Source organism: Hypanus sabinus, chromosome 2 (assembly GCF_030144855.1).
Source record: "Hypanus sabinus isolate sHypSab1 chromosome 2, sHypSab1.hap1, whole genome shotgun sequence".
Classification (NCBI taxonomy): Eukaryota; Metazoa; Chordata; class Chondrichthyes; order Myliobatiformes; family Dasyatidae; genus Hypanus; species Hypanus sabinus.
In genome coordinates, this window is record NC_082707.1 from 35,193,215 (window position 1) to 35,206,420 (window position 13,206).

General features: G+C 44.6%; 1 protein-coding gene across 10 annotated transcripts in view; it reads left to right on the top strand.

The window, feature by feature from the left end:
• Nucleotides 1-13,206, top strand: part of dlg1b (discs large MAGUK scaffold protein 1b) — a 479,606-nt gene that overhangs the window by 389,559 nt on the left and 76,841 nt on the right. For all 10 annotated transcript variants that reach the window (XM_059943959.1, XM_059943963.1, XM_059943971.1 and 7 more), the window contains 2 exons: nt 6,854-7,010; nt 8,145-8,247. In XM_059943959.1, coding sequence (XP_059799942.1) covers nt 6,854-7,010; nt 8,145-8,247 — 260 coding nt within the window. The remainder of the gene's footprint in view (nt 1-6,853; nt 7,011-8,144; nt 8,248-13,206) is intronic.

Genomic DNA, 13,206 nt, shown 5'->3' on the forward strand with positions numbered 1-13,206 from the left:
TCCTTGGGATGAGAAGAGTCAGAATGGGCGGCTGAGGAACAATACCTTGATGACTCATCAGGTATGGGTCCAGGGTGCTCCTGGTAGAAGGGTGCTCGGCAGATTGATAAGGGAGTAATATTATGGAATGCAGTCCATGAATAATGGCCCATGCTTTTTCTACGAGTTTAATATAAACTAGATGAAGCTTTTTGCCCTGTTTCAGTATAGATTTAAGGTGAATTCCCTAAAGCAGCAGTAAACAGCAACCTGTGGAATGTTGCAAAGAACCAGGAATATGATCTTGTCTAACTCGGACAAAGTGCGATGGCGGCATTTGGTTCACAGATCACAGTGAAAGCAATAATGAAGAAAATGAACAAGGTCCCTCACAAGAGACTCATCCGGAAAGTCACGAGGCATGGGATAAGTGGAACCTTGGCTGTTTGGATTAAAAAATCGGCTTAAAGGAAGAAAGCAGAGGGTAGTTGTGGAAGGAAAGTATTCTGCCTGGAGGTTGGTGATTAGTGGAATGCCGCAAGGATCTGTCCTGGGACCCCTGCTATTTGTAATTTTTATAAATGAGCTGAATGTAGAGGCGGAAGGATGGGTGAGTAAGTTTGCGGATGACACGAAGATTGGAGGAGATGTGGATGGAGCTGCAGGTTGTCGAAGGTTACAAGAGGATATAGACAGGCTGCAGAGTTGGGCAGAAAAATGGCAGATGGAGTTCAATCCGGACAAGTGTGAGGTGATGCATTTTGGAAGGACAAACCAGAAGACTGAGTACAGGATTAATGGTCAGTTACTTAAGAGTGTGGATGAACAAAGGGACCTTGGGGTTCAAATCCATACATCCCTGAAGTTCGCTGCACAGGTTGATAGGGTAGTTAAGAAAGCCTATGGGTTGCTAGTCTTCATTAACAAGGGGATTGAGTTCAAGAGTAGAGAGGTCATGTTGCAACTCTACAAATCTCTGGTGAGACCGCACTTAGAGTATTGTGTTCAATTCTGGTCACCTCATTATAGGAAGGATGTGGAAGCTATGGAGGGAGTGCAGAGGAGATTTACCAGGATGTTGCCTGGTTTGGTGAACAAGTCACATGAAGCAAGATTAGCAGAGCTGGGACTTTTCTCTTTGGAGCGTAGAAGAATGAGAGGGGACTTGATAGAGGTCCACAAGATTATGAGAGGCATAGATAGGGTGGATAGTCAGTACCTGTTTCCCAGGGCATGAATAGCAAACACCAGAGGGCAAATATTCAAAATTAAGGGAGGGAAGTTTAGGGGAGACATCAGGGGTAAGTTTTTTACACAGAGGGTTGTGAGTGCCTGGAATGACTTGCCAGGGATGGTGATGGAGGCTAAAACATTAGGGGTGTTTAAGAACCTCTTGGACAGGCACATAGATGAAAGAAAAATGGAGGGTTATTGGGTAGTGGGGGTTTAGTACTTTTTTTAAGTATTATATGGGTCGGCACAACATGGAGGGCTGAAGGGCCTGTACTGTACTGTAATGTTCTATGGTTCTGTGGCTCTATTTTCGCCCTTTAGCATGGCTTCAGGTTGAAACCACCAACTTGATAACATGACCATGGATTTCTCTAACCCAGTAATTCTCTCCCCCAGCTTCTTCCATGTCCCACTCTGGTTTTCCTCTTTTCTCTTCACCTGCCTATAACCTTCCACTGATGCCCCTTCTCCTTCCATTTCTCCCATGGTCCACTCTACTGTCCTGTCAGACTCCTTCATCAGCCTTTACTTGTTCCACCTACCTCAGTCCAGCTTCTCACTTCATCCCCACTCCCCCACTCATTGAGCTTCACCAATCACCTTGTAGCTTGTGCTCCTTCTCATCCCCCCACCTTCTTTATTCTGGCTTCTTCCCTCTTCTTTTCCAGTCCTGATGAAGGGTCTTTGCCCAAAAAGTTGACTGTATTTTCCATAGATGCTTCCTGACCAGCTCCTCCGGCAGTTAGTATGTGTTACAGCATCTGCAGAATCTCTTGTGTTTATGCCAGTGAAACCTGTTGCTTTTGATTCAGTAAGAACATACTCTGTACACTGAGTTGCTGTTGTAACAAATTTTGTTTACTGCACTACTGTTAACCTCATTTTGGAGGAATTTTGCACTGGAAGAAAGATATCACATGGAAAAGGAATCTCCTGATTGGCACTGATACATCCAGAAGTGGATGCAATATTTTTGCACTGGAATTTTCAACTCCATTTTTTGGAAAAGGGCAATTGAATTTTAAGGCACCTTTGTCTGTTGGGGTTTTAAAAATTCTAATGACAACTGTGCCATTGGAGGCAGCATCTAACTGGAAATGGATATAATTCAACACCCCCTCCAGAGGCCTGGGTGCATGTTCTAGGCAGATGTTCCAAGAGCAGTAGCAAGCGAGTGCTGCATTGACAACACTAGTATACTCTGCTGAAGCATTAAGTGAAAGTCAGTAACTAGACATGTATCTTTCCTCTGTAGTGGACACAAAAGACGTTGCTCTTTTGAAGGAAAAAACGGGTTTTCCTGCTGTCATGGCCATTATTATTCCTCAGCCTTCATTCTAAAAATAGATTTCTTCAATCATTCTTACTGTTTCAGGAACCTTGCTAATCAATTGATTGCAATTTCTTACACCACTGACCTACACAAATTCCTACAGAACCTGCTGTATTTCTATACCACTGACTACCATTTATACTGTGCAGCACCATTAAGTAGTAAAAGCATATAGATGTTCTTTTGAGCATATTATTATGTAACCCCCTGGGTCACCTCAGGCTCGCTCAGCTCGTTCTCGTCTAGGGGGAGCAGCCTTCGGCCCCGCCAAACTGGGTAATCAGCTGGTGTGGATGCTGTGTGATGTCCCCGCCTCGCCCAAAAACAGACAGTACACCATAAGCGATTAAATGAGTACAATTTATAAAGGTTACTATAACTAAGTGATTAATAACGATACAGTATATATGAAGAGAAAAAATAAAGAGAAGGCGCCAAACTTATCAAAGTCCAAACCACTTCATGCACAACCGTTGGAGCTCAATTACTGAAGTCTTCTGGCCACCATTCGATCCCCTCCGAACTCCTCGACTCTCCAAACAGCTCAGGACCCTCCGAGTGGTCAACCAAGCACATCTAGCTTCATCCCCCCCCCTCCTCAGAGTACCTCCTGGCCTTGGACCCCCACTTGGGGTCCGTTCCTCGCCCAGCTTACAGTATTGCTTCCTCTCTCTCGACCCCCTCGCGCCGATCTGCCCAAAAGCCCGTCAACAAAAGCTTACAGACTCAGAAGAAAGAACATTAATCCCCATTTGGTTTACAAAGGAATACAATTCTCCCAGCACTCTCTCGCAACAAAGAAGCATTTCTGCTAGTTAACAAAACAAAAGAAGCCCTTTTGATTACATACACAGTAACAAAGAAAAAAGAAGAAACCCCCTTTACAATTAAATAAAAATAATACTAAGTAATGCACACAAGATGACAGAGGAACTCAGCAGGTAAGGCAGTAGCCATAGAAAGGAATAAATAGTCGCTGTTTCAGGTTGAGTCCCTTCATCAGGGTGTCTCGGCTTGAAACATTGATTGTTTACTCCTCTCCATTGATGTTGCTTGACCAGCTGAGTTCCTCCAGCACTTTGTGTGTGTTACTCCCGGTTTCCAGCATCTGCAGAATCTCTTGTGTTTATAAAGAAATACCAAGCTACAGATGTAGGGAAAAGAGGAGGGGTTGACTTTTTCAAAGTATCTTAATGTTATACAACCTTGAGATTTGTCTCCTTACAGGCAGCCACTAAACAAAGAAACTCAAAAGAGAATCCATAAAAAAAGACCAATTTGCCAAGAGAGGAAAATAAACAATTGCACAAACAATAAGAGTAAGCAAATAGCATTCAGAACAAAGAGTCTACAGACTTAATGCTTGGTTGGAAAATTAGATTCTAAGAATGTTTTAAAGGAGGAAAGAAGTAAGGAAGCAGATAGGTAGAGGTAGACAATTTAGGGGAGAAATTTTTAAAGTTGTAGTCCTGTTTGAAAGGTGCAGTAGAAATCCCACATTTCAGTTGTTTCTGTAGAGCTGGTTAGACTGTTGTTACATTTTCTAAAGCTGCTTTTGATGAATATGGGCAGAGATTTGCTGCCCTCTGATGTTGATTAGTCCTAACAACAACCTTGACCAGAAAGATGAGAAACGGTTCCGTGCAACAATAATCGTTGCCTCTTTGGAAAACATGAGTGTCCCTAATAAAAAAAAACAGTTGTTTCCCGATAATGCCTATCCCTGTTTTGAGACAGCCAGTCGATCTGAGCTCCCCTGTTGAAATTATATGGGCAGGAGATAGCTGTTGCAGAAATGGCCAGCATTTCTGTCTACTTCCTTTTCGCTTCAGAAATTGGTGATGCCATTCCCCTTTTTAACGCATGTAAATAGAATTGATATTTTAATTGAGAGCATAAATTTTGCTACACTTAATTTCATCTCAGCCTTATTATCTCATCCTTCTGAGTAATCAATTAGATTTGTGGATTCATTTTTATGCCCAAGAAAAGCTAATGAACAAATCCAGTTAAAGTAAATGCATTTTTTTGAATGGTTTTTTAAAAAGGCAGTGGTTTTCAAGCTTTTGAGGTAGAATAGAAAGGCATGTGAGAACTTTATCGTAGATCTTAACACTGACATCTCGGGAAGTTTGTTCTTTTGTGGCAGCAGTACAGAGCAATAGATTTTTTAAAATATAACTTACAATAAGTATTAAAAAATAAGTAAATAATGCAAAAACAGCAAAGTAGTGAGGTACTGTTCATAGACTATTCAGAAATGTGATGGCAGAGAGGAAGAAGCTGTTCCTAAAATATTGACTGCTCATCTTCAGGCTCCTGTGCCTCCTCCCTGATGAGAAGTGGGCATGTACTGGGTGGTGAGGGTGACGGTTAAAGAAGTAATACTTAACAAAGTAGGAATCAGATTTATTATCACTGGCTTAGATGACCTGAAGTTTGATGCTTTGTGGTACCAGTGCAGTGCGTAGACATAAAGTTCCTACAAATTACGCAAATATTAATTCAGAGATCTGATGGTAGACGGGAAGAAGCTGTTTCTGAATACAGGTCTTCAGATTCCGACACCAACTCCCTGTTGGTAGTAATGAAAAGAGGGCATGTCCCAGATCATGAGGCTCCTTCTCGAGGTACCACCTTTTGAAGATGTCCTCATTGGTGGACAGGATTGTGCCCATGTTGGAGCTTCTGCGGCCTCTTGTGATCCTGTGCACTGGAGGCTCCATACCTGGCTGTGACACCGCCAGTCAGAATGCTCTCACTGTGCAGCTACAGAAATTTGTCACAGCCTTTGGAACCTGCTTGAAATCTGAATGAATACAGCCTCTGCTTTCTTCATGATTGCACCAATGTGTTGAGTTCAGGATAGATTTTTCCAAGATGTTGGCACCCAGGAACTTGAAGCTGCCCACTCATTCCACCACTGACCACTCAATGAGGACTGTTGTGTGTTCTCCTGACTTCCCCTTCCCCCTTCCCTTATTTGACTTTATGAACTGAACTGGCTTATTCTTTACTTTGAATGTCTGTGGCAGGACAAATCTCAGGGACAAATACTTAATACAGAATTTGCTAGGAAATATTCTTTGAATCTTTCTCTTTCCCTTTGTCAATGTGGCAAAAACGTGCTGCATCGGACATTCCATCCAAATGTGATGTCCTGCAGTGTTCTACAGCTACAAGGGCCAGTTACCCTGAGAAGAGTAGATCCACACAGCAATTACTTGATGTCTGGAACTTGTTGTCAGAAGAGGTGGCAAAATCAGATACAGTCAATACATCTAAGCATATATTTAGAAGGGCACTTGAACAGGCCAGGCATTGAAGGGTGCAAAGCTGATGTGAGCAAATAGGACTGGTGTTGGATAACCAAAAAGGTCAGTGTGGACGTGATGGGCAGAAGGGCCTGTTTCTGTACTGTAATATCATGGCACTATTAATATCCTGAACCAATGTACAGTCATGGTGAGAATGATTCACTGGTTTGTGTTTCCTCTGAGTCCTTCAGAGTGTTTGAAAACCCCCAGTGATTTTGATGCTCTGTCTAATAACATACACCTAGAGCAGTCTTTGCCTTTCCCAGTAGCCATTGTCGATCATTGCACCCATTTGACAGCAGCCACTTATGGCGCCACCTTTACAGATGGATCAACACAGAAGTGGATGTGCTTCTGGTATTTTGTTCCCAAAATGGTCAACAACGAATCATAAATTCAAACTACGTCTTTGTCCAGCAAGCTTTTTACTTTAGTTTTGTTGGTATATTTCTCTTTTCTATTTGCTGAATGTGAAATGAAACCAAAAAGGCTGGAAACTCAGCAAATCAATCACCATCTGTGGAAAAAGAAATAATTGTTATTTCTGTGTTTGTTTCAGCTTTTCACATTGGCATTTTTTTCTTTATTTTCATGGTTGAATGTGATTTAGATAGACAAAAGCCGGAGGATCCCAACCTGCTATTTGCAAAATTCCAAAAGCCTTTCCACAGATACTTTATCAAATTGACTTTAAAATATTTTGAAGAGTAAATCACATCAAGCTTTTTTAATTATCCCAACTTCCTTCTGTTCTCACTTCATTCTGGATCAAAAACTCCCAAGTATGGATGGAAAGCAGCCTACTGAATTAATTTTTTTGTCACTTTATAATGTCGTCTGTGTGGAGAAATCACTGTAGTCATTAATCATACGTTCATCTTTCTCCTGCAGCTTTCTACTGACAGATTTTCCCTTTGCTGGAGTGTGAATCTTGTCTGCTATATTAATTAGAATGATGTTTGGAAACTCCGGTTGTCTTTTGTCATTGTAGGGAGCCCAGAAAAGTGGTTTTGCATCGAGGATCCACAGGACTAGGCTTTAACATTGTTGGCGGTGAAGATGGAGAAGGAATTTTTATTTCCTTCATATTAGCAGGAGGCCCAGCTGACCTGAGTGGTGAACTAAGAAAAGGCGACAGGATAATTTCGGTACAGTGCCTTGTATTTTGATTTACCTTTCTGTAAATTGCCTTTTTAATTTTGAATTTAATTAGGGTTTCTCTTGGAAGTACCAGTTTCCACAAGCTCCCGTGTATAATCTTTCTAGATTTATTCTCTTTCTCAAATCAATCAACATAGTGCATTCGCATTCACACGTTTATTGGAATTCAATTAATTATAACTTTTATAGAGAATTTGGTCTGACTTGTGTAGAAGACTATATTAGAACTATTAAACAATTATTCTGAACAAACATTGTGCAATGGGATGTATCCAGGGATGTGAAACATTCATAAAAATATTTGACATTAAGTAGCTGCCTTCAATCTCTTTTTAACCTTAAACTTCACAAAGGAATGCAATGTTGATGCAATGAAGTGGTCCCCATTAGGATTAATGTTAATTGATTGGCAGTAAATAGAGTGTCAAGAAATAAGACATATGCCAACTTAACAAAAAATAAGATTGCCATGCACAGTAAGTGCTGCTTGGTTATTACAGGACTTAGCACTTGTATAAATCAAATAAAATTGAATAAACACCATACACTTAATAATTCTTCTATTTAAGATAACATTAGGATTAGAAAGTTTTTGTTGATTTTCAATGAATAAATAATAAAATATCAAAAGTACGAAGGGAACAGTGTATTTTCAATCTTGTTCACATGCTTTTCTACTTTTTTCAACCAACTTGATGATCCTGAACATAATATTTATGATTTCAATCTTTACGGAGTTCAGATATTTAGGGTCATTTGTTGAAGTCCATGTTTTCAAACGATAGATCATTACTGTACACTTTCAGTGTCAAGTGACCTTTCAGAAATTTGCAAATAGTCACTAAAATATTCTTATTCTACTATTTTTTTCCCATCCAACATATCTTTCTTCCCCTTTGCTCTCAACTCCTAGACCACTGTGAACTCAAGTAAATTTAGGATTTAAAGCTTTTTCAGTCATGTGTATAAGATTTTTTTTGTCATTTCAACAGTGGAATTTTGTAATTACAATATTTTTATAAAAGCAAGATGCTTCTTGAAACGTGAAAGAATTTAAGGAATGTAGAGAAACCTTTGAGTGTTCACTTCTAACTATGGACTGCCTTTGGTATTTGATTTAGGTGAATAGTATTGACCTGCGGAGCGCCACCCATGAGCAGGCAGCAGCAGCACTGAAAACTGCTGGCCAAGCGGTCACTATTGTAGCACAATATAGGCCAGAAGGTGAGTAGGCTGAATCAGAAACAAATCTCCTGTTTTTCACTTCTATTTCTGTAGATGCTGGTATCCAACAGTTAATCACAAAGTTATTAAAATACATGAATTTTGAATAAGCTTATTTTATTAAATATTTGGCTGTCTCCCATTTCAGATCTAATTCAAGAATGTTTCATTTCATTTGTCGTACGCAAGTGTAGAGGGGAATGAAAAATTGTAACTCTGGATCTGATGCAGTGTAAATAAAGCACAATAAGATAAAGAACACAATAAAAAGCACACAATAAATAAATATAAATAAATAAGATGGCTTATATGAATAGATTGATTGTATGTCCATAAAGTGATACTAGCTACAGCAGTGTTTGTACATAAAGTGAATGACAGGAAATGATGAAGTACTGGTGGTTGGGGTTGTGGAGTGGTTGAGTAGTGGTTGGAGGTGTTGATCAACCTTACTGCTTCAGGAAATAAGCCATTTTTGAATCTGGTGTTCCTGGAGTTGTTGTTAGGCAGTCTCCAGTCTCCTCCGTGAAGGGAGTGGGACAAACTGTCCATGTGCAGGGTTGGGTGGAGATGTTTCATGATGTTACTGGCTCTTTCCCAGCATCTTTCTCTATATACAGTGCCTGTAAAAAGTATTCACCCCCCCCCCCCCACCCCCAGAAATGTTCTTGTTTTATTGTTTTACAACACTGAACCACAATGGATTTAATTTGGCTTTTTTGACACTGATCAACAGAAAAGGACTGCTTCATGTCAGTGAAAATGGATGTCTTCAAAGTGATCTAAATCAATCACATGTATAAAACACAAAATAATTGATTCCATGATTACTCACCCCTCCAAGTCAATATTTAGTAGATGCACCTTTGGCAGCAATTACAGCCTGGAGTCAGTGTGGATCGGTCTCCATCAGCTTTGCACATCTGGTCACTGCAATTTTTCCCCATTCCTCGTTACAAAACTGCTCAAGTTCTGTCTGATTGCATGGGGATTGTTGAGTGAACAGCCTTTTTCAAGTCCAGCCACAAATTCTCAATTGGATTGAGGTCCAGACTCTGATTTGGCCACTCCAGAACATTAGCTTTGTTGTTTTTAAGCCATTCCTGTGTAGTTTTGGCTTCATGCTTGGGGTCATTGTCTTGCTGGAAAACATCACCCAAGTTGCAGTTCTTTTGCAGATTGCATCAGGTTTTCCTCCAGGATTTCCCTGTATTTTGCTGCATTCATTTTTCCCTCTACCTTCACAAGTCTTCCAGGGCCTGGTGCAGTGAAGCATCCCCACAGCATGATGCAGCCTCCACCATACTAGCATTTAGTCTGATGGCCAAAAAGCTCAATTTTGATTTTATCAGACTATAGAACCTTCTTCCAGCTGACTTCAGAGTCTCCCACATGCCTTCTGGCAAACTCTAGCTGAGATTTTATGTGAGTTTTTTTCAATAGTGGCTACCTCTTTGCCACTCTCCCATAAAGCTGTGACCGGTGAAGCACCTGGGCAACAGTTGTATGCACAGTCTCTCCCATCTCAGCCACTGAAGCTTGTAACTCCTCCAGAGTTGTCATAGGTCTCTTGGTGGCCTCCCTCACTTGTCCCCCTCTTGCATGGTCACTCAGTTTTTGAAGACTGCCTGCACTAGACAGATTTACAACTGTGTCATATACACCAAATACAGGTACATTTTTACTACAATCAATTGAAACACCCTGAATGCACACAGGTGATCTCTATTTAACTAATTATGTGACTGCTAAAACCAATTGGCTGCACCAGTGATGACTTGGTGTGTCATATTAAAGGGGGTGAGTATTTATGCAATTGTGGTGACCCACTTCCTAGCGCACTCGAACCGGCTCACAAATAGCCAGATGGCCGGCACAAAGGCCAGTCCCAAAAGGGCGCCAGGTCTGCTTCACCAACAAAGGGAAAAGCCCGCGTGGGACTGCGAATACGTGCCTCCTACAGCATCCGCGCGTGGAATCGGACTGTGAATACGTGCCCCCTACTGCATCCACGCCTGGAGAGGGCGGGATCAGGAAGGCTTTAAAGCGAGGCCACGAAGTTCGAATAAAATCTTTTTTAACTGCAGTTTACCGACCCCGTGTCGTTATTTTAGCGCTGCGTGTAGCACACCGCTACAATTGGTGACCCCGACAGCCCAAACGATATTTGGACCAGAGATGAACGACACCGCATCTGTTCATGCGGTTTTGTTGAAACTGCCAAGCTTCTGGACGCTGCGACCTCACCTGTGGTTCCAGCAAGCAGAAGCCCAATTCCACGTTTGGCAGATAACCTCAGAGGACACACGTTACTACTACGTGGTGTGCTCCCTCGACCAGGAAACAGCGGCCCAGGTTGAGGAGTTCATACAGTCTCCCCCAGCGGATGGCAAATACACGGAATTCAAAGCCCTGCTCATAAGGACTTTCGGACTCTCACGGCGCGAGCGGGTTGCCCGTTTACTGTACCTGGATGGTTTGGGGGACAGACCTCCATCGGCTTCAATGAATGAGATGTTGTCTCTGGCTGATGGACACACACCCTGCCTCATGTTTGAGCAGGCATTCCTGGAGCAGCTGCCCGAGGACATACGCCTGCTGCTGTCCGACACGAATTTCAGCGACCCCTGGAAGGTGGCAGCCCAGGCGGACTTGTTGTGGAAAGCCAAGAAGGTGAGTGGGGCGTCGGTCGCACAGATCACCAGACCACGCTCCCAGCAGCAGACCAGACCTGGCCCGGCCACAGGGCCTGCTAACCCCAGAGGCAGGGGTGAGGAGACTAACGAACAATGGTGCTTCTACCACCAGCGGTGGGGCACAGAAGCCCGCTACTGTCGCCCACCCTGCAAGTTCCTGGGAAATGCCAGGGGCAGCCGCCGCTGATGGCTACGGCGGCTGGCCATTGGGATAGCCTCCTGTATGTGTGGGAAAAGAGGTCGGGACGCCGTTTTTTGGTCGACACTGGTGCCGAGATCAGCGTCTTACCTCCGACGAGTTACGACACCCGCAACAGGGCACCGAATCCCACCCTGAAAGCCGTGAACAGCAGCACAGTGAGGACCGACGGCACCCGTACGGCGCAGCTACAGTTCGGCTCCAGCCGGTTCACGTGGGACTTCACACTGGCTGCCGTAGCCCAACCACTTCTGGGTGCGGATTTTTTGCGGTCTCACAGCCTGCTGGTCGACCTGCCGAGGCAGAGACTGGTCCACGCCGAGACCTTTCGGACGTTCTCCCTGGGTGCAGACCAGTTGCCAGCCCCTCACCTTGACTCCATCACGCTGTCCGACAACGACTTCACCAGGGTCCTGATGGATTTCCCATCGGTTCTGGCACCACAGTTCATGGCAGCCATGCCCCAACATGGCATACAGCACCACATCCTGACCCAGGGACCACCCTTCCACGCCCGTGCTTGAAGGCTTCCCCTGAACAAGCTCCGGCTGGCGAAGGAGGAGTTCAAGAGGATGGAGGAATTGGGGATCATCCGGCGGTCCGACAGCCCATGGGCCTCCCTCCTGCACATGGTGCCCAAAGCGACAGGGGGCTGCAGACCATGCGACGACTACCACAGGCTGAACGAGGCTACAACGCCAGACTGCTACCCTGTGCCACACATTCAGGACTTTGCAGCAAACCTGCACGGCACACGGATCTTCTCCAAGGTAGACCTCGTTCGAGGATACCATCAAATCCCAATGCATCCAGACGACGTCCCCAGAATGGCACTCATCACCCCCGTTCGGCCTGAAGAATGCTGCACAGACGTTCCAGCAGTTAATGGACGCGGTGGGACGCGACCTGGACTTCGCCTTCATCTATTTGGATGACATCCTCATAGCCAGCAGCAGTCGTCAAGAGCATCTGTCCCACCTCCGTCAACTCTACGCCCGACTGAGTGAATACGGTCTAACAATCAACCCGGCCAAATGCCAGTCCAGGCTCGACACCATCGACTTCCTGGGCCACAGGATTACTAAAGACGGGGCAACCCCTCTGCCAGCTAAGGTAGATGCAGTCCGCCATTTTCCCTGACCCACCACAATCAAAGGCCTTCAGGAATTCGTCTGTATGGTAAATTTCTACCACCACTTCCTCCCTTCAGCTGCCCGAATCATGCACCCCCTGTTCGCCCTGATGTCCAGGCAAGGACGTTACCTGGGACAAGGAGTCCACCGCCGCTTTCATTACAACGAAAGAAGCCTTGGCAAACGCCGCGATGCTAGTGCACCCCAGAATGGACGTCCCTACCGCCCTCACAGTGGACACATCTAACACTGCAGTCGGTGGGGTACTGGAGCAACTCATCATGGGTCGCTGGCAACCCCTGGTGTTTTTCAGCAAACACCTGCGACCACCCGAGCTCAAATACAGTGCTTTCGACCGGGAACTGTTGGCGCTCTACCTGGCAATCCGGCATTTCAGGTACTACTTAGAAGGTAGGCCCTTCACCGCGTTCACGGACCACAAGCCGCTTACCTTTATGTTCACGAAGGTGTCCAATCCCTGGTCGTCCCGCCAGCAGCGCCATCTGTCCTACATCTCTGAATACACAACAAATGTCCGGCACGTCTCAGGTAAGGACAATGTCGTGGCGGACGCGCTCTCTCGCCCTAACATTCATGCCCTTTCCCAAGGGGTAGACTTTGAGGCACTGGCAGAGGCGCAGCAGGCAGACGAGGCGATCCCTAGTTACAGAACCGCAGTCTCCGGTTTGCAGCTCCAGGACCTCCCTGTAAGCCCAGGTGAGAGGACCCTACTCTGTGATGTCACTACCGGCCAGCCCCGTCCTGTCATCCCAGCAGCCTGGCGGCAGCGCATTTTCAACTCCATTCACAACTTAGCACACCCTTTCATCAGGACAACCGTCCGGATGGTCTCCAGCAAGTTCGTTTGGCACGGACTCCGCAAGCAGGTCAGTGACTGGGCCAAAACATGCATGCACTGCCAGACGGCCAA